This window comes from Triturus cristatus, chromosome 2_1 (genome assembly GCF_964204655.1).
Source record: "Triturus cristatus chromosome 2_1, aTriCri1.1, whole genome shotgun sequence".
Lineage (NCBI taxonomy): Eukaryota > Metazoa > Chordata > Amphibia > Caudata > Salamandridae > Triturus > Triturus cristatus.
Genome location: NC_140581.1, coordinates 716,958,338 through 716,977,352, shown reverse-complemented (window position 1 = coordinate 716,977,352; position 19,015 = coordinate 716,958,338). Strand labels below are relative to the sequence as shown.

The 19,015-nt window shown below is 45.4% G+C and overlaps 1 protein-coding gene across 2 annotated transcripts in view; it reads right to left on the bottom strand.

The window, feature by feature from the left end:
* DMXL1 (Dmx like 1) overlaps positions 1 to 19,015 on the bottom strand; it is a 1,781,042-nt gene that overhangs the window by 1,198,753 nt on the left and 563,274 nt on the right. For both annotated transcript variants that reach the window (XM_085632653.1, XM_085632652.1), the window contains exon 12: positions 1,027 to 1,705. In XM_085632653.1, coding sequence (XP_085488779.1) covers positions 1,027 to 1,705 — 679 coding nt within the window. The remainder of the gene's footprint in view (positions 1 to 1,026; positions 1,706 to 19,015) is intronic.

Genomic DNA, 19,015 nt, shown 5'->3' with positions numbered 1-19,015 from the left:
GAAGCATGTGTCGGCCCCGGAGTAAGGGCAGGGACAGGAAAGGGGTCGAAAGGCACAGTTGCAGTTTGCAATGGATCAACAACGGCAGTTTGACTGTAAGCCTCCCCGAATTCTTGGGGCCAGGAGGTGTGCTAGAGGGAGCCGAAAGGTTACCAAAGAAATGTAAAATGGCCTCTTAGGAGACCTGGACCTGTTGCAGCATTGCCCATTCCTCCAGGAATTCAGGTTAGAAAAAGGACAAGCTGATGCAGGAGACTGGGAACGAGACTGTGAGGTACCCTGATATCTGTGTGACTTCTAGTGACAAGAGTGGTAGGAAGAAGGGGAGTTGTGCTTAGACTTCTTATGTTTCTTCTTTGACTTTAACTTACCTGATAACTTAGAGAGAGACAAAGACCTTCCTCGAGAGTGATGACTCATTGTAGTGCTCGATTTAGATCGAGCTGGGCCTTACACACTTTCTGCACTACTCAGAATCAGAGTATGGCCTCACAGTCTCAAATGGCATTCAGATTCATCCGAACATAGTCATCAAATAATTTATAGTCACGCATGGAGCCCACACATCAGAGACAGGCGTCATTATGGTTCGTCAATGACGTTTGTTTATGGCAAGGGTGTAATACCTGCAGTTGAGTGTAGATATCTATCTTGCACCCTGTTAGAAAAAGCTTTTGTCAAGTGACAGAATCAAGGGAGCGAGCTTCGAATCTGCCCTGAAAGGCACTGAAAGAAAAGAACCAACATCGACGCATAGTTGGGTGATATGGCCCAATGTGACTTCTGAGGTGGGATGGACCCAAGGGGGTGCCACATGAAGCCACATTCTGGTGCATGAGGGAGTTGTTGAGAAAATTCCCGTATACAGTTTGGTGCCTGGGAGTATTCACGAGGTGAGGAATCTGCAGTTATAAGTATCCATCAAAAACAATGTCTACCCAACATGTTCACAAAATACACAAACCAGGCAAGCAGATGGCTTTTGGATAAGCTTTACAAAAGTATGTAACACAAACATTAGCTCACCGAGACAGTCATTTGGAATTAGTGTAGGTAGCCAGGCCACATTGGAGAATGCTGAAACGTGAAGAGAATTTATTCGTGCAAGCTCCGAAACACCACCTGAGTAGGACAATGGACCCACTGGCTCAACTCTCCAGAGAATCAACTCACTAAACACCGCATTTGGATCCTGAAATGCCTCCGTTACTGTGCTTCTATTGTGAAGGTTCCATTCCACAGGAGTTGAAGAGTTCGGATAGCTGTTCACGTAATCAATATCTGGCGTCCGTAAAGCATTATGATGCGATGTTGTGAGGAGCAATGGCAGCACAGAGTGACAGGCTAAGTCATTGAGATGGAAGCGATGACCACAGTAACGGGATTTGTGACAAATACTTAGAACTGTGGAAAAGGAGGACTCTTCTGCAAAACTGACTAGCCATTGATTCAATGACCCATCAGCATGCTTTGAAATCATCAAAACATTAGGGGTGAAGATACTGAATTTTACATTGTTAGGCGATTTACTGTGTCCTGATGAAATAAGCATAGAAGTGGATCGTGGAAGGTTGGAAGGCTTTTGTTTTCCTTGCTGGATCGCCAGGTCCACATTTTTCGTGCAGGCATACATCACTATGCTTCTGCAGAGGGAGTTAGCATCACCAGTGGGAAAAGCTACTGGAATTCTAGACACAAACGATACCTAAAAAGATAGATCACATTTTAATAATTGAAATAGAGTTACAGGTGTTCAGCAAATAAAACATTTTTTTTCTCTTCTACTTCACAATGGTTTGGAATCCTGCTTCAGTAAAACACTAAATAATTTTTTGCTAACACAAGTTACTTGTTCATCTCTTTAGTGGCAAATCCCCTCTTTCTAATCCTTCCTTCCTTTTCCTTACATTAGAAATACCCAAACAAAAGTTCCACAATATTGTGCACTCAGCTATTGACATGTAATACCACAAGCTAGTGGGGAAGGCTTAGCAGGTAGTATAATTAAGCAATGGTTATGTAAACTCACTTATTATTGAATCTGCTTGTGACCTGATGGTGTGAGTATGTGTGAGAGTTAGGGAAGAGTAAATGTGAGTGGGTAGCTGAATCTGGGTAATTGGGCAAGTGATTATGAGTTGATGGGTAAATGTGAAAGGGATTGATTTATACAGGTGGCTGACAGTGACTTTGTACGTGAGTTAATGATGGTAGGTGGATGAAGGTGAGCTGAGTAGATGAATATATGGTGTAGGTGGTGGGGTGGATCTCTGTCGTCCAGTCCGCACAAGGGGTCTCTAACAGCAAGAGAGAGCCAAACCAGAAGAACCCATCTGGAGCTACAGAATGGCAAGCTATTGGAAGAGGTTGTTCGTGTAATCCAAATAAAGTAGTGTCATATTGTTAACCTACTAAATTTAACAGTCCAAGTCTAAATGCATTTTATGACTAACAGAATACAGTTTACTCAAGTGCAATGATGCACCCAGTTTTAAAGTCCTGTAGATGGCTCTTTCCTGGGCAGCATGAAAGTATACTTTGTAAGTAGTTTGTAACAAAATGTGTATAGAGTATGTAATACATAACATTGGCATGTGCTGAGTTTGGAAGGCAACATGGACTACATTTATGGATGATCATAACTTCCCAACTCAAAAGATTGCAGAGCAGCTAAAATACAGAAACATAACAAACAGAGCCCCATTTTCCAGACATCAAGCTTGCACTGGACTAAGAAGCATTACCTACATACTCTTGACAGTAGTTCACAAGACAGAATTTTGTCTCATGAGATGCTGATTTCCCAACCCCTGGCACATCACTAAAGAGGATGAGATAAGTCCTGGTCAGAGGGCAGATGATGCCCCACTGCTGTGGGCAGGGATTGCGGGTGCCATGGCTAACTCGCGACCTCTGGCGCTGTCAGATGAGGGAAGGCCAGAGGAGGAGAATGTCAAAAGAGCTGCCTAAGAGGAAGGTGATTTGGTGGCTGCAGGGGAAGAACCTAAGCAGGAATGATGGGTGTAGCTGCAAACAATACTATAATCCTCCATGTATCCTCCCAAGACTAGAGAGTCAGTGCCCTTATGGAACTCAAACAGGAAAACACATGCCAGCAAACTCTGGATGTTTCACCAGCTCTGAAATGGCTCTTATTTCATTTTACCAACACAACCCCCTAGCTATGTTCACCATTCACGTGAAGAAGCAGTTCTGGTGAGTAAGCATTATTGGCCACCTAAATGTAGGTGCTAATCAAACCACAGAAAAGGAAAATGTTGCACCCCAATGAAGTGCCTGAGCACTCCACTTAAGTGAAGTGATATGCCTAATATTCAATCAAACAGCAGGCTGGTTGTAAATTTGAAATACTCCAAGCCCGTTTTTGTGCTTTGTTATCTTTCTATTTTTTTTCTTGATGAGAAACTCTGGTAGTGAGATAAGTCCGTCATTAGCCACAAAAAAAATAGGGGATAGCAAAGAGTTTGTGATTCATCATCTTGGTCATTTTTCATTACCTCTGCTACTCTAGCCTAACTTGCTCACAAAAATATAGGCCATACTCCATAAAACTGTTATCAAGAGTTCAGGAAAACATACTGGAAAAAGACTGACTAGCAGGTTAAACAATGCACGTTTGTTATTACTTTACTAATTTGTTTATGCAGTAAAACATAGAACAGGATGCACTGCACCCTCATTGAGGTCTGAAAAAATTCACAGTTACAATGATATATGAACAAGTTACTTACCTTCAGTAACACTTTTTCTGGTGGATACAGTACCTGCCTGTGGATTCCTCACCTTTCGAATAACCTTTGTGCCAGCATTCCGCAGAAACTTTTTTCATAGCTCTCCCACGTCAACAATGAAGTCATAATAGCACGGCTCCACTCGCGACTCGGTATGACATCATCGGAGCCATAAGACGACCTCGTTGGCGAGCTGACATCAGTTCCACCCATTTTTTCCATGCCTTTGGTGCATTCAATATATGCACCAATTTACATAGTATGTTATTCAAAGGAGAAAGGAGACCGGAAATACTAGATATTTCCTAACAACAAGATACATATCATTTCAAAGGACAATGAAATACCAGAAATGTTATACTCAAAAAACAAAACAAAAAAATCAGTATAGGAAGGGAGACAACAGGGAGGCGGGTGGGTCAGTGTGGAATCCACAAGCAGATACTGTACCACCGGAAAAAGCGTTAATGAAGGTAAGTAACTTGTTCTTCTGATGGACACCTCTGCCTGTGGATTCCTCACCTTTCTAATTGAATCTCCAAGCAGTTCCGCTCCCGGAGGACGGTGTCTGCCTACTTAAACCAAAAAATCCTGCAGAACAGAACATGCAAAATGGCCATCCCGCCTCACCTCTGAATACAGGCAGTAATGCTTCGCAAAGGTGTGGAGGGAGGCCCAAGTTGCTGCCTTGCAGATGTCTACAACAGGGACACCTCTAGCCAAAGCAGAAGAAGAAGACTTGGCTCTAATGGAATGAGCTAGAATACCTTCAGGCGGTTCCTTCTTGGCCAAGGCGTAGCAGATCTTGATGCACAAGATGATCCACCTAAAAAGTGTTTGCTTATGACAGATTTGCCTTCATTCTTCCCACATAACCAATATAGAGCTGGTCATCAAGCCTCAAGTCGTTGGTTCTGTCCAGATAAAATCGATCCGCCCTCATAGGGTCCAGGCGGTGAAGTCTCTCCTCCTGCTTCGAAGGGGGAGGATAGAAAGTAGGTAAGGTTATTGACTGCACTAAATGGAAAGGAGTAACCACCTTAGGCAGGAAAGCAGCCCTGGTCCTGAGAACCATCTTCTCTGCATAAATCGATGTAAAGGGAGGTTTAGAACTAAGAGCCTGAAGCTCACTTACCCTCCTGGTGGTGGTAATAGCAATCAGAAAAACTGTTTTGAAAGTAAAAAGCCTCAGTGGACAACTATGAAGAGGCTCAAAAGGAGAACCCATCAGGAAAGTAAGAACTACATTTAAATCCCACTGAGGCATGATAAAAGGAGTGGGAGGGAATCTATTACTAAGGCCCTTAATGACCCTCATGACTATGGGAGACTTAAACAACAATGGTTGTTCTGGCAAACAAAGGAAGGCTGATAAAGCCGACAAGTAGCATGTAGCAGTCGCCACAGCACAACCCTGCCGGGCCAAGGAAAGAGAAAAACAAAGAACATCAGACAAATGAGCCTTCAAGGGATCATTAGAACTCTCTCCACATCACTTAACAAACCTGGCACCAGGAATAGATTGATTTGGTAGAGTGTCTTCTGGCCGATAAGATAGAATCCACCACATTCGGTGGGAGAGAGAAAGAACTCAGGTTGCCCCGTTCAATCTCCAAGCATGAAGGTGCAGGCTCTGGAGGTGGGGGTGTAAAACCTGCCCATGCGACTGTGAGAGGAGGTCTGCCTGAGAGGGAGACGGAGCGGAGGGTCAAATGAGAGGTGAAAGAGGTCTGTGTACCACACACACACTTCTTGGTCAATCTGGGGCAAACAATATGACTTGGGCCCGGTCTTGGTGAATCTTCCTCAGAGCCTGAGGAATCAAGGGTATGGGAGGAAATGCATAAAGACGCCATGAGCCTCAATCTAGATGAAACGCATCCCCTAACGCTCCCCGCATCAGATACTGGAGACTGCAGAACAACGGGCAGTGTGCATTCTTGTGAGTGGCAAAAAGGTTCAACCAAAGCAACGCTTAAAAGGCCTTTGATTCTCTTGAGTGGACTTTCCTCATGGCTGTTCTGGTTAAACTTGGCTTATTATGCTCCTATAACCAACCCACTGGGCCGAACAGCACCCTGTCGGAGGTGTTCCCGATTTTGCGCTGCACCGCCAGGGGTGTCCACTGTCCCCCCTATTATTCTTCATGGCAATGGACCCATTGGTCCGGGCGATGCAGCAATGTCATCTGCATCGTAGATTGCAGCTTACCCATGGGCCACTTTTGTTGTCGCTATATGCAGATGACATCTTGTTATTTATCCGTGATCCTCATCTCAATCTCCCCCCACGATTTGGAGAGCTCTCAGACCTCCGGATAAACTGGGCTAAGTCGGAAATGTTCCCACTCTTGGAAGCGACTCATCCACCCCCGGTTGAGCTTTCCCTTAAGTGGGCCTTAGACGGCACAAAATACTTAGGAATACACATCCATAAAAGCAAAGAGCAATCTTACAACGTAACTATGGCCCGGCACTAGCTGATCTTAAAGTGAAAGTGGATCGCTGGATCCTGCTCCCCATATCCATGGCGGGACATGTGGCAATTATAAAAATGGTTGTCCTGCCCTGTTTTTTGTACCTTTTTTTCAACATCCCTGTACCCTTGTCTCAACATTTCTGCTGCACACTCAGCCGAACCCTGATACGACTGGTCTAGGCATGGGCTTGCTCCTGGATTCGGTGGGAAACGCTCAGGCTTCCTTATGAGAATGGGGAACTTGGGGTCCTGGACCTGCACCTTTATGACTTGGCAGCACAGTGCCACTACATATACAGCTGGTACCACTTGGACGCCTGGATACCTTACTTACACCTGGAGCGTGCTCTACTGGAGGGTATTCTACACTCTCAGATATTACTTAAGGGCATACCACTTGATGCTGAGTATATACAGATGGTATCCACTACATGCTGGGCATGGTGGCACCTGCTACGCATACTGGGGGGGGGGGCTCTAGTCTAACTCCATATGGTACACAACAACCCTTGGCTCCCACTTATTCGGGGGATATTAGTGCAACGTACGCTACGTCGGCACAATATACACACAATGGGAGACTTGTTTCCAAATCGACACGTCACACCTTTGGTCAAGGGCCCATGGGACGGGGACGTGTCGTATATGGACAGTTTCATATTTAGACAACTACATAACACCTTGAGAGCAATGAGCTCCACATACCCATTGCCCCCGGTAGACTCCCCCCCCCCCCCATTAACATTAACCTTTACGGATGTTGGAGGAGCCCGCATGACCTCAGGAATAACCCGAGCATGCTTTGCACTGAGACTGTACACCACTGAATGGGTACGACGGACATGGGAGATGGAACTGGGAGTGATGATTACAAATAAATGCGGGCATATTGTTGTACACAACCACTGCGCATATGAGTGAGCCAGTAACACAAACTCCTACATTTTAAATTCCCACACCTTTATTACTTGTCACCGGCTGCGATTACAGCCTTTGATCACATTAGGTCTGATAGATGCATGAAATGCACAGAGGAGGGAGTGGACGTTGCACACCTTGGACATGCCCAATTATACATGCCTATTGGGTGGCAGTGTTTGACCACATTTCAGCCATGAACAGTAGCGATCTCACACCCGATGCCCTAATGGCACTGATGGGATATACCCTCAACATTCCACGTACTTACCGTCAACTGGTCTAACTGGCACTACTGCTGGGTAAGCGGGAAATAGCGTTGCACTGGGGGAGTGCCCGTCCACGGATGGTTGGTGATTGGCTGGGGAGTATGAGCCTTTGCAAAAAGGTTCGTGATGAGTATACACACCTACAGCCCCATGCTATACACCCCAAGGATATTGGGTCACCCTTCTGTGTCTATTTACAGTTGCCAATGAGTGAGACCCCGCCAGTTGAACATATTGGCCTGCCGGACGCCTGGGGGGTACGTAACCTGGAGATGTGCAACGGACTATGGCATAGCTAAACATTGAATGTTTTGGTGATGTCAAATTGTTTATGCTTAGGCTCCTTTTTGGATGAGGTGCAACGTTGTGGTTGTTACATTGTAAAAACCAATAAAGAAATAAAAATAAAAACGAAAACTATGCAGCTTTAGAAATGTAAGGAATGAACCTTGATTTAGTACTTTACAGTAAGCAGTGATGGCAGGTAGATGAACCTTGTCGAAGAATTGCAGATTTGAGCATTATAAACACAACAGGTAAGACAGAATAACATTCTCCAGGCATGAGAGTGGATCATGATTATTGCTAAATCACCAAATCCCAAATGGTCTCTTTGCTTCCTTCAGAATCTGTGTACAGTCTGGCGGTAGATTTAAGTATCCATACTATATGCCTTCAGGAGCCATGCTGCCAAATTGACTTTGTATGTTTGGTGTTGGATGTTCTCCCCAACCTGGATAGTAAATTGTGGTTGCATGGTAGTCCCTTTGGGGTTTGAGTGATACATGAAATTGCTCTGGAACCCGGTATTCTCCTGACCACTCAGGAGCTATGAGACTCATGGTTGTGGAAAACGTTTTGAACTTCAAGATGACTGGCAGTATTAGTGTCATCAGTGGAAAAGTGTATAGAAATCTGTTCAACCAAGTCATCAAAGAGCACTGCCCATCGACTGTGGGTCCCACATTCTGGATCGTAGTTTAGCCATTTTGCGTCTTGCCATTGGCAAGTCAGTCTATTTCTGGGAAACCTTAGTCTTGATAGACAAATTACAAGACATCGAAGTCAAGCTCCCACTTGTTATTTTTGTCCAAGTGTCTACTGAATAGGTCTGCTTGAGAATTTTGGAGACTTGGCAGATGCACCACTTAAAGAGTTAGATTTCTGACCAGCAGCCAATGCCATATTGTTTGGGCTTTTAACAACAGTTCTTGATTTCGTTTCTCTCTGTTTCTAAGTATTGTCTCTCAATACTAGAACTCTGTGTAGGCCTGGCAGGAAAGCTCAGAAGGCAAAGTGGACTGCCTGATGCAGCCGAACATTAAAGTGGGAAGAACAAGTCACTTACCTTCTGAAATGCATTATCTAGTAGAGACAATATCTAGCTGCAGATTCATTACCTTTAAATTTGCCAGGCGTCAGCCTGGATCCGGAAACTTATGAGCGAGCAGTACCCCTGCGTGCCGTTGGGTGGCTCCATTTAGTTCTGCATGGTGTTGTCGGCAAAGGATGTGAAGTCAGGGTCACCTATATAGGTGCCACCCAGGCCCGCTTTGCACAACGGAAGCGAAGAGCCATGAAGTTAACAGACTAGTGTGTTCAAACTAGGGCCCTGAAAATGGAGCAACCAAAGCCCTATAAATGAGTCCGTAGAGCAGGGAGGTATGAGCGGGTCTGCAAGGAATATGCAGCTAGATATTGCCTCTATCAGATAATGCGTTACCGAAGTTAAGTAACTTGTTCATCTGATAGAGACGTCTAGCTGCAGATTCCTTACCTTTGAATAGATACCCAAGCCATACATCCAGGCGGTGAGCTGCAGACAAATTAGTAGACTAGAAAGTCCTGCAGGACCGAACGGGTAAAAATGCCCATCCCTGTGGACCAGACTGTCCAGGCAGTAGTGTTTAGCAAAAGTGTGCAGGGAAGAAAACGTTGCAGCCTGACAGATGTCCAGGACCGGCACTCCATGCGCTAACGCTCCATAGCCTTACCCCTGATGGAATGGGCTTGTAAACCCTCAGGGGGCTGCTTAATAGCCAGTGCGTTGCAGATCTTAATACAGATGATGACCCAGAGTGAAATGGTTCGTTTCAGCACTGTCTGACATTTTTTTAGCTCCCGTTTAGCCCACGAAGAGTTGGTCGTCCACCCAGAACTTTTTCCTGCGGTCAAGGTAGAACAACATCACTCTTTCTGAGTACAGACAATGGAGACACGCCTCTTCCTTAGAGAGATGTGGAGGAGCATAAAACTTGGGCAGTGTGACCGACTGACGCAGATGGAATGGGGTCACCACCTTAGGAAGGGAAGGACCTGTGGCAGCGCTTGCGCAGCAGTTTCCAATAAGGTATGCAAGAACAGGGCCAAAAGGCATGCAGTGTTCACTGACCGCAATGCTAGGTTGCTGGAAGAAAAAATGTTCTTCCCGAGAGTGTCCAGCCTCTTGGATTGCCCGTCGGGAGGAGCGGAAGGGAATGAGCCATGGGATGTTGAGGCTTGGACCACCAAGCTCTCAGGGGCAAGTTGTTGGCTGAGGAAACTTGGATCACCCGGGGCAGCGTGATGGCAGTGTGCTATAGTCAGTTTCACAGGAGCCCCTGTGCTAGGCTTAGACCATGAACCTAGAAGGACATCCTCATTAAAGAGCAATAAAGAGTTCAGATGAGGAAGCCCCAGGCTGAAGCGCTTCGGTCAAGAGGTTAGTCTTGACCTGCACCAAGGGCAACTCCAGGTCAAGGACCTTTGCTGCCACCATAGCATAAGAAGCTCCCTCCTCTGTAGCCACAGTAGGTGGAGAGAGCATACCAGCATCTGGAGAGGTATCCAGTCCACTGACCTCCACAAGCTCCTCATATCAGTTAACTGTTGTTCTTAAGGGTACACTGGCCCCTCACTCTTCTTCTTCCATGCCTAAAACCCCCGCAAAACATTCAGGCAATGACCTAGAGCCTCTGGACCCTGTCGGTGCCGGAGTCGGCATAGACCGACACCTAAATGTTTCCGAATCATCGGAAATCAGAATGGAGCTGCCATTGCCGAAAGCATCGACTTTGGGACTGGTGCCAGGAAACCGGCCCGATCTGGAATCAGATCCATGATACCCCACGGAAGCCGAGCCCTGAGCCGTCGGTGTGGAACCTGATGGGGTGCACAAGAGGGGTCAGCACGCTTAAATACTTGGCGCATGGTCTCGTAAAACTCTTACCTGAGCGGGGTCGCTCCGGCTCCCAGAAACGGGGGGAGGTGCAGAGTCAAACCTGGCTCCGGCTCTGCAGAACCATGCCTGGAAGGTCGATATTCCTCATTCGTCAAGTCAATCCTCAAAGGACGAGGTGAAGTCCAAGTCAGTTTAGACTTCGTATGCCTCTTCCCTGAGTGTCCCAAGGACCTAGAGTGTGATGAAGAGGACTTGGGGTTCCTAGAGTGGTCCCGTTAACTTATTTTCTTTGATAGGGACTGGGACCTTCAAAGAGACGCTCGATGGCCTCAACTGCCATGCCGCAAGCAGCTTTAGGGACCGCGTCCTTAAAGGCTTTGATGCCATGGCCCGGCAGTCCGAGCACTACTTCGAGTCATGGTCCTGCTCGAGACAACATAAGCACACAAGATGTTGGTCGGTAACTGACATGGCACGGTGACAAACACCACCCGGCTTAAATCCTACCTTTCTAGAGGTCATCCCTCGACACACAATGAAAAAATCCTCAACAAAACCTCGAAAAAAGTCTGTCAAAAAGATACAGCGGGGTAGCTCCTCTCTAGATCAGCGCTAACTAGCATTAAAAGAAAAGAACGCCTGGGTGGCACTTTTACAGGTGACGGCAAAGCCACATTCCGCACTGCAGACGCCACGCATAATAAAAAGGAGCTACCTGACAGCACGCAGAAGTACTGCTTGTGCAAAATGTTCGGATCCAGTCTGACGCCTGGGAAATTTAAAGGTAAGGAATCTGCAGCTAGAAGTCACTATCAAATAGTTATTGCAGCGACCACTGACGCAGAACTGTGAGACTGTCTGAGTGTGCTCCTTCACAAGGTTAGAGAAGCATCGGTTAGTATGGTCTGAGTAGGAAGATCCTGATGGAATGGAACTCCATTGTTGAGCCACCACTGAAAAGACTGCCATTTTTGTTGATTCAACTAAATTCAGTCTTTCAAGTCACAGTGATGTTGTGACCACTGACTTTCCAATCACTGTAGCAGAGGTCTCATGTTGAGGCGGGTATAGTGCACGTCGAAACTGTAAGAGGCCTTAACTCCCATCTTTCGGCAGATCTTCTGCTAATGTGAGACAGAGATTACCATAGCGCCCTGTGATATCTGCCAAGAGGTACAGAGTCACTGGCTGACTTCATTGCAGTAGCGGCTGAGCCAGAGACTTTCCTGCCCAATGCATTAATCTTCTCACTATGTCTCTCTGGGGGCACCGATGTCTCTGGTTCTATTAGATGCTTTTTACAGACAGCTGAGACGATCACTGAGTCAGGCTTTGGTTCTTGGCGAAGAAATACATGCTCATGCTTTGCAGGTCTGTATTTCTTAAGGCGGTGTGGAGTGACTGATTTTTACGTGGCTGGTGTTAGGAACATCTCTTCTGATAATTCTGTGAAACCAGGTACAAAAAGAATAACAGGACTTAGAGATGGTCTTGTTTGCAAATTCTCAATGACTGTGTAGTGATCATTTTGAAAATGTTTTTTCTAGTAGTGATGCATGTAGTGGAGGTGATAGAGGTGAAGTTGGTGAGTATGACAAATCAGAGTTGTGACACCTGGATGCCTTTTGGGAATTGGAAGGTGTTTTCAGTGGTTTCAGGAATACATGGTCAACGAGGCATATTTTGGTCTGACATACTTGAAACCACTAGAATTGCTGTTCCTTGTGGCAACGGTATTGCAGGCGCTGGGGGAGTGATGGCTCAGTGTGGTACAGAGGTTCAGGAGACGTTTTAAACCCAGAGGTTGTAATGGTTCTTGCTGTGGATTTTCTGCAGGAATTACCAATTTTAAGCTTACTGGAAAAAACATGCGTCTGAGTGAACAGAAGACTATAGAATAGCTCGCCATCAACCTTAGGGTCGATTCCAGTGAGAGAGACATTCTCGATGCTGAGATATTATGGTGCCTCAATGTTGAAGACTGAGCAGTGGAGTGTCATTGTCGAATGACGATACCGCGGGGTTACCGTTATAGTGCGTCTCTACTGGTCCATGATGCGCCGACATTACAGTTTGTTCCACATTCTGTGTTGCTGTCACCACCATCAAAAGAGGAGGCCTGGACGTTGAGGGACCGAATGTTGATGGTGGTTGTACAGCATATGTAAACATTAATACCTAGGCTCTTAGTGTCGCTACCATAACCTTTAACTGCAAGCATATCGGTGCTGAAGGTCTCAATATCGAACGATGATTCAGTGAAGTGAAAGACTGTTTGGACTGGTGGTGATATTGTCAGCACTTTTTCACACTAAATCTACCTCTATGGAGGTCCTTTGAACAGGAGGAATCTGGTGCTGTACAGGAAACCTCCTCTTTTTTCTGCTACTTCCTTTCTTCCTCAGGAATGAGCTCTTCCAAATTTCCTCTCAGGGAAATTCCTTCCTGTCTTTGAGAGCCCTTCTTTGTCATATCTGGCAGTCCTTAACAAGTGAGTGAGAAGTAAACAGACCATGTAAAGATAATGGGGATCAGCCTTCTTTCTCCCACAGGAGGAGCATTTCACAAAAAGTGAAGGCAATTTGAAGTAAACAATATTCCTTGAAAAAATTAAAACACAGGAAATTCTTGAAATCTTTAAAAAACATTGAGTAAAGATGTGAAGAGTAACTTTCTGGAGGAAAGGTCTCACAAGCAGGTGGACTGAAAAGCATGAAGTGTTCTGAGATCCAGTCAGCACAATTCAGAAAAAAAGGACTAAGGCTGTCAGGCAAACTGCCAAAACAGTGTATGCCGGGTAATGGAAGCTGCTGGCTTCCTTAAAGTTACAGTGTATGCTGAATACAGCTAGTGCACTTTTGACCTGCCAGCAACTTTTCCCTTATTAGCATTTAGAGCAGGATTTCAAGCTATTTTAACCATATAGCGCATTTTTACTCTAAATCAAGCAATGAGGATTGGTTTTAATTATGATACTGCAGTTTTCTATAGAAAAATAAAGTAAAAGCCAGCCTGTGTCATAAGTATGGAGGTGTCACCCCAATGTTCAACAATGGAATGTCTTCTTTCAATCCTGGAGAAATAAATAAGTATACATATATATGTATACTCTACGTTTATGACTATCAGTGACAGATGATTGGGCCACAGCCGCTCACAGAAGCAAGCCCTCTCAGAGACGATTTAAGGCATTTCACCCCCTCCCCCACCAGAAGACAAACCAGTGTAAGAGCTAAGATGCATCCACATGTTGCAAACGGTGATACGGGGAACAGATGCAGTGCTCTTCAGAAGGACACAGCACCTGGAGAGCAGTGGTAAGAGAGCAATGTATTTGTCTCTGGACTGGCTGCGGGAGAGGGCAAGTCAAGAGAAGAATGGAAGTAACGCCTAGATGAGGGAAGCAAAGTCTTCAGATGGGGCAACAGCAGACAAAGGCGTAGGGTAGGCCTCAAGGGGAGGGTGGTGCGCGTCGCTCATCTTCGAGCAAGAAGGGGACTCCGAGACCCCATTCCCCAGGGCCTTCAAGGGGAGGGGGAACACGAACTCACTTCCCACGCCAATAGTGGCCCCAGGGACAAAACATATATTAAGGGGAGGGGGATGCAGCTCCCTACACAAATACTAATAGGCCCTGGAGACCCCACCCCCAGGGCCGAATTCCAATAAAAATGACAGGGGAACTGCTGTGTTCTGGGGGTGGGCTCCCCGCAACACAGTCATTGAGCTGGCCCCAGAGATGGCTCCCTGAGGCCTTATTGGCTCAGGAGGGGGCCATGTGGCCCCCCTCTCTGTAAAATTGTTTGGCACAAGCAGATAGGGTCTCCACGGCCTACTAAAGTTCGGGGAAGGGGCCCACACGGACCCCATCCCATTTTTCCAGGGATGAAGTCTCCAGGGCCTAATAAGGCTCAGGAAGGAGACGCCACATGCCCCCCCTAATAAAGTATTTTGCACCGCCCTTCAGGCGACTGGCCCACCCTGGGGGGAGGTTCAAACTAGTGTGGGAGCCAGTGTTTTTAATTAAAAATTGCAGCGGATTTGTGGATCTGCAGTAAATTCACAGCAAAATGAAAGATCAGAACCGAGTCACGAGTCCTAAGATAGCAGCTGCCACATTGCTGTTAGTGTGGTGGCAGCCAATCAGATCTCTCCATGAGATCTGTTGATTCCCGTGGATCATGCGCAACATGAAATATACAATTGTTTTTAGCATGAATTGTTCAAAACTATTAAATGGATTTGCACCAAATCAAGATCTAACTTTCTTCAAATTTGGTGTAAATCAGTTTTGCGGGATGGGCTGAAGTAGTGTCTACATTTCCGAAAAAAATGAATTGGGAAAATGTGCTTTGGTGCCCTCCCCCTTTTTCTCAGCCCCTACTTGACGGATCACCTCAAAACGTTCTAGAAAGGAGCAGAACTGAATGTTCTTTTTTTTTTTTCTTTTTTTTTTTTTTAAGTTTATTGAAGATTCGCCCAAATGGTTCCTAAGATATAAGCAAACTAAAAAATGCATTTCCTACAGAAACAAGTTCCTAACTATAATTCCCCAGTGTCGACAGCCCTTCAGTATTGTTGAAGTTAAGTGAAAATGTCAGTTGAAACGTAGTGTTTTAAACACACAAATAAACTCTGAAATTCAACAGTTAGTTATTTCAAGTAACTATAACTTGAGCACCCGCCATGCAAAGTGTGTTGTCAATGATGTCAGCTCAGTAGTCATCAGAAATGTCATCAATGATGTCACAGAACATGTCAGATGTGTAGCAAAATGTGAGGTCATAAGCAGTGCATAGCGAGGGTGCGAGTTACAGATAGTTGAAAGAAATATAACTGTTAAATTTCAGTGTTTTTTAAAAAGTTTAAAATGTTCCATTTAAACTGACATTTTCATCAAGCTATAATCCACTTTGACCTATGGTGTTTTCAGTAAACTTTTTTATATGCAAAGTATGATAGCACCAAACCTAACTCTAACATCACTATAAACGTTGTTTTTTCTCAGCGAATTTTCAGGGCTTTTTTTAATTTAAAGTAATATTTGATTACCATACTTCAGGCCAACCCCCCCCGCACAAGGCTGAAGGCAGCCAGCCGCTGCGTCCAACCTTCTATCGCCAGCCAACCCCCACCGACACACACACAGTCGGCCACAGGATTGCAAGCAGGACCTGGCCTGTGGCCAGGCCCTGCATCCATACTCCCACAGGCAGCCAACTGCCTGCTGTGCGTGAGCTTCGGCTGTCCGTGGCAACCCGCCGCAGACATTCAAGCCCCGCCTCTAGGTTATGTTATGTGAATTTGTATAATGCAGCTAAACACCTGTGAGGGTATCCAAGCACTGAGTAGGGTAGGCCTGAGGGGGAGCAGGAGATCATGGCTGTTTTGTTTGGAACAGCCATGTCTTGAGGTTCCTTCAGAAGTCCATGAGAGGGAGGTACTGAGGTGATTCAGGAGGCCATTCCAGGTCTCGAGCGCGAGGTAGGAGAAGGACCGTCCTCTACTTCTGGTCTGCTTGATGCGAAGAAGGTGTGCTCCTGCCTGGGATGCAGATCGAAGGTGTCTGGTGAGTTGGTAGAAGTTGAGGTGGAGGTTGAGGTATGCTGGATCGTTGTTGTGGAGAGCTTTGTAGGCATGGGTGAGTAGCTTGAGCTTACATCTGTCTTAGACTGGGAGCCAGTGGAGCTTGTTGAGGTGTGGAGAGATGTGGGTATTTTGCAGGATGTTCAGGATGAGTCTGACGGTGGCGTACTCAGTGATTTTGAGGCGGCATAGGACATGGGCTGGGATTCCTATGTAGAAGGCGTTCCTGTAATCAAGTCTTCTTGTGATGAGAACCTGGGTGACCATTCATTTGGTATTCAGTAGAGTCCACTTGAAAATCTTGCATAGAATTTGCAGGATATGGAAGCATAATGAGGAGATGGCATTGATCTGTCTGCTCCTGGAGTCGTTGGTGTCCAGGATGATCCTGAGGTTCTTTTCATGGTCCGTAGGAGTGGGTGGGATGCAAGGTTCACAGGGCCACCAAGAGGCATTCCAGGAGGAATGGTTGTTGCTGAAGATTAGGAATTTGGTTTTCTCTGTGTTGAGCTGGAGGCAGTTGTTGTTCATCCAAGCAACGAGGTTGCTCATGCAATTGTCGAAGTTTGCTTTGGAGGTGCTGGTTGAGTCGGTAAGATGGGGATAAGCTGTGTGTTGTTGGCGTAGAATACTATGTTGATACCGTGGGCCCGGACGATGTCTGTGAGGGGCGTCATGTAGATTTTGAAGAGTGTTGAGCTGAGCAACGTTCCTTGAGGAACTCCGCAGATGAGTTTCTTGGGCTCTGAGGTTGTAGGGGGATAAGTCTAACTCTTTCAGCCCTGTCTGAGAGGAAGGAAGATATCCACTTGAGGGCTGGTCCGCATATGCCCAAGTGCTGAAACTTTCTGCGGATTGACTTATGGGAGAACATATCGAAAGCTGCGGGGAGATCTAGCAGGATGACTTCGACTGTTTCTACAGGCTCGGGATGCTTCTGATGTCTCTATGTTGTGAGTTGTGAGAAACCGTATCAAAAGCGGCGGAGAGGTTGAGAAGGATGAGTGCTTCTGATATAATTGGTGGCTTCAATTACGGCGGTCTCTATTATGTGATTAGTATGAAAGCCTGATTGAGAGATGTCTATGAGTTGATGGAGTTTTAGGTGGTCTGCGAGTAGGGGTATTGATGGCTTTCTCCATGACTTTAGCTGGAAAAGGACGGGTCTGTTGCTGCTCAGGTTTCTGCAATAAGACGCTAACTTCTGAATTTTTCCAGCTAGAAGGGAAGGTGCAGTGGTTATGGAGATGTTGATGATAGCGGCAAACACGGGGGAGAAAATGGTTCTTCCGAGGTTGTATATGTACTGGGGACATGGGTCTGAAGGGGCTTTTGAGTGGATGACATTCATCATTGATGTGGTTTCTTCATTTGAGAAGCGCTTCCAGTTGCTTAGCTGCTGTTTGGCAATAAAGGAGGTGTCCTTTTTTTTTTTCAGATTCTGCAAGACTCTGGCAGGAGGCAGCACAGCCCCTGCGCTCCCAGGGCCAGGGGGTCAGGGTACCCCCTACTCTGCCCTCTTAAACCTTGCATCGTTTTTACATTTTCAGATCATGAGGACAGAGAACCCATGTTTTGAAATGGCTGCAACATTTCTCTTCATGTTGTGGCCAGCTAAACAGAAAGCAAGCTCCCATAGACCTTGCAGGAGCATTACGCAAGAGCAAGATGACTGATGGGGGAAAAAAGGCCTGTCGACCAATCAGATCTCTTTTACTTTTGTTTAATTTTGCGGGACAGCAAGACTCTCGCTAACCCAACTGTTCAGATATACCAATATTTTGAAGCTTAATTTCTCAAAAACGACTGAGCGGATTTACACCAATTCAATTTCTAGGAAAAGATCTATGTTTCGGTCAAATTTAGTGCAATTCTGTTTAGCCTTTTTGGCCATAACGCTGTTAAAAAATACCTATGGAAATTCCATGGGAAGTTGAGTTTTGGGATCCCCTTTTTTTTCACGGGCCACACTTGACGGATTACGCCAAAACTTTCCAGGAAGGAGATGAAGTGGATAAACATTTTTGGTGGAAAGTTTTCTGAAGATTGGTCAAACAGAGCCAAGATATTAATTAACAATAAATGCTCTTCCTATGGTACCTAGGTCAATACTATAACTACACAGTGTGTATATATATGTAGATATATTTTATGCTGGAAAAAAAAAACAAAGATCAAAGTAACCTTTTGTGAGAAATTGTAATAATATCTTACTTTACATTTAAAAAAATGTAGAAATTAAGGGACAAAAACAAAAGTTAAAGTGGCATTATAGTTAGGTGAAAATGTCAGTTAAAGCTTAATGTTCTAAGCTAACGTAACCACTTAAATTCCCCAGTTATAATTATCTCAATTAACTATGCCTCTCGCCCTCAATTAAGAAAATAAGTTACTTACCTGTAACTAATGTTCTCCAATATTGGTATCTTCCATGGATTCACATGCTTGAATCATTCCCTATCGTTGAAGTGGGAGTCTCACAGTACCTATCATTTAAAAAGAACCAAACTCCAACAAATCAGGCAACAACACCCCCCACAGAGGCATCTTCCCTCAGATTTTCAAATTCTAGTGGGAACTGCGCCCCTATGCATTAAGGAGAGCCTCAATGGGGTAACGTGCGCCTGCATCTTGAAATTGCAGCTAGATGTACTTTAATAGAAGTGTGAAGTAAGCCTGCTTATCCTAATGATAGCAGGTAAGGTAAGATTTGTTCTGGGGTGCCAAGATAGGGCGTATATTTGTCTTTTGGCACCATAAACAAAAACAATTTCATTTTAATATGCAAGCTTTGTTAGTGTTATCTGCTCTAGCTCTTGCAAGAATATTTTTGCATTCTTTAGGGATTACTA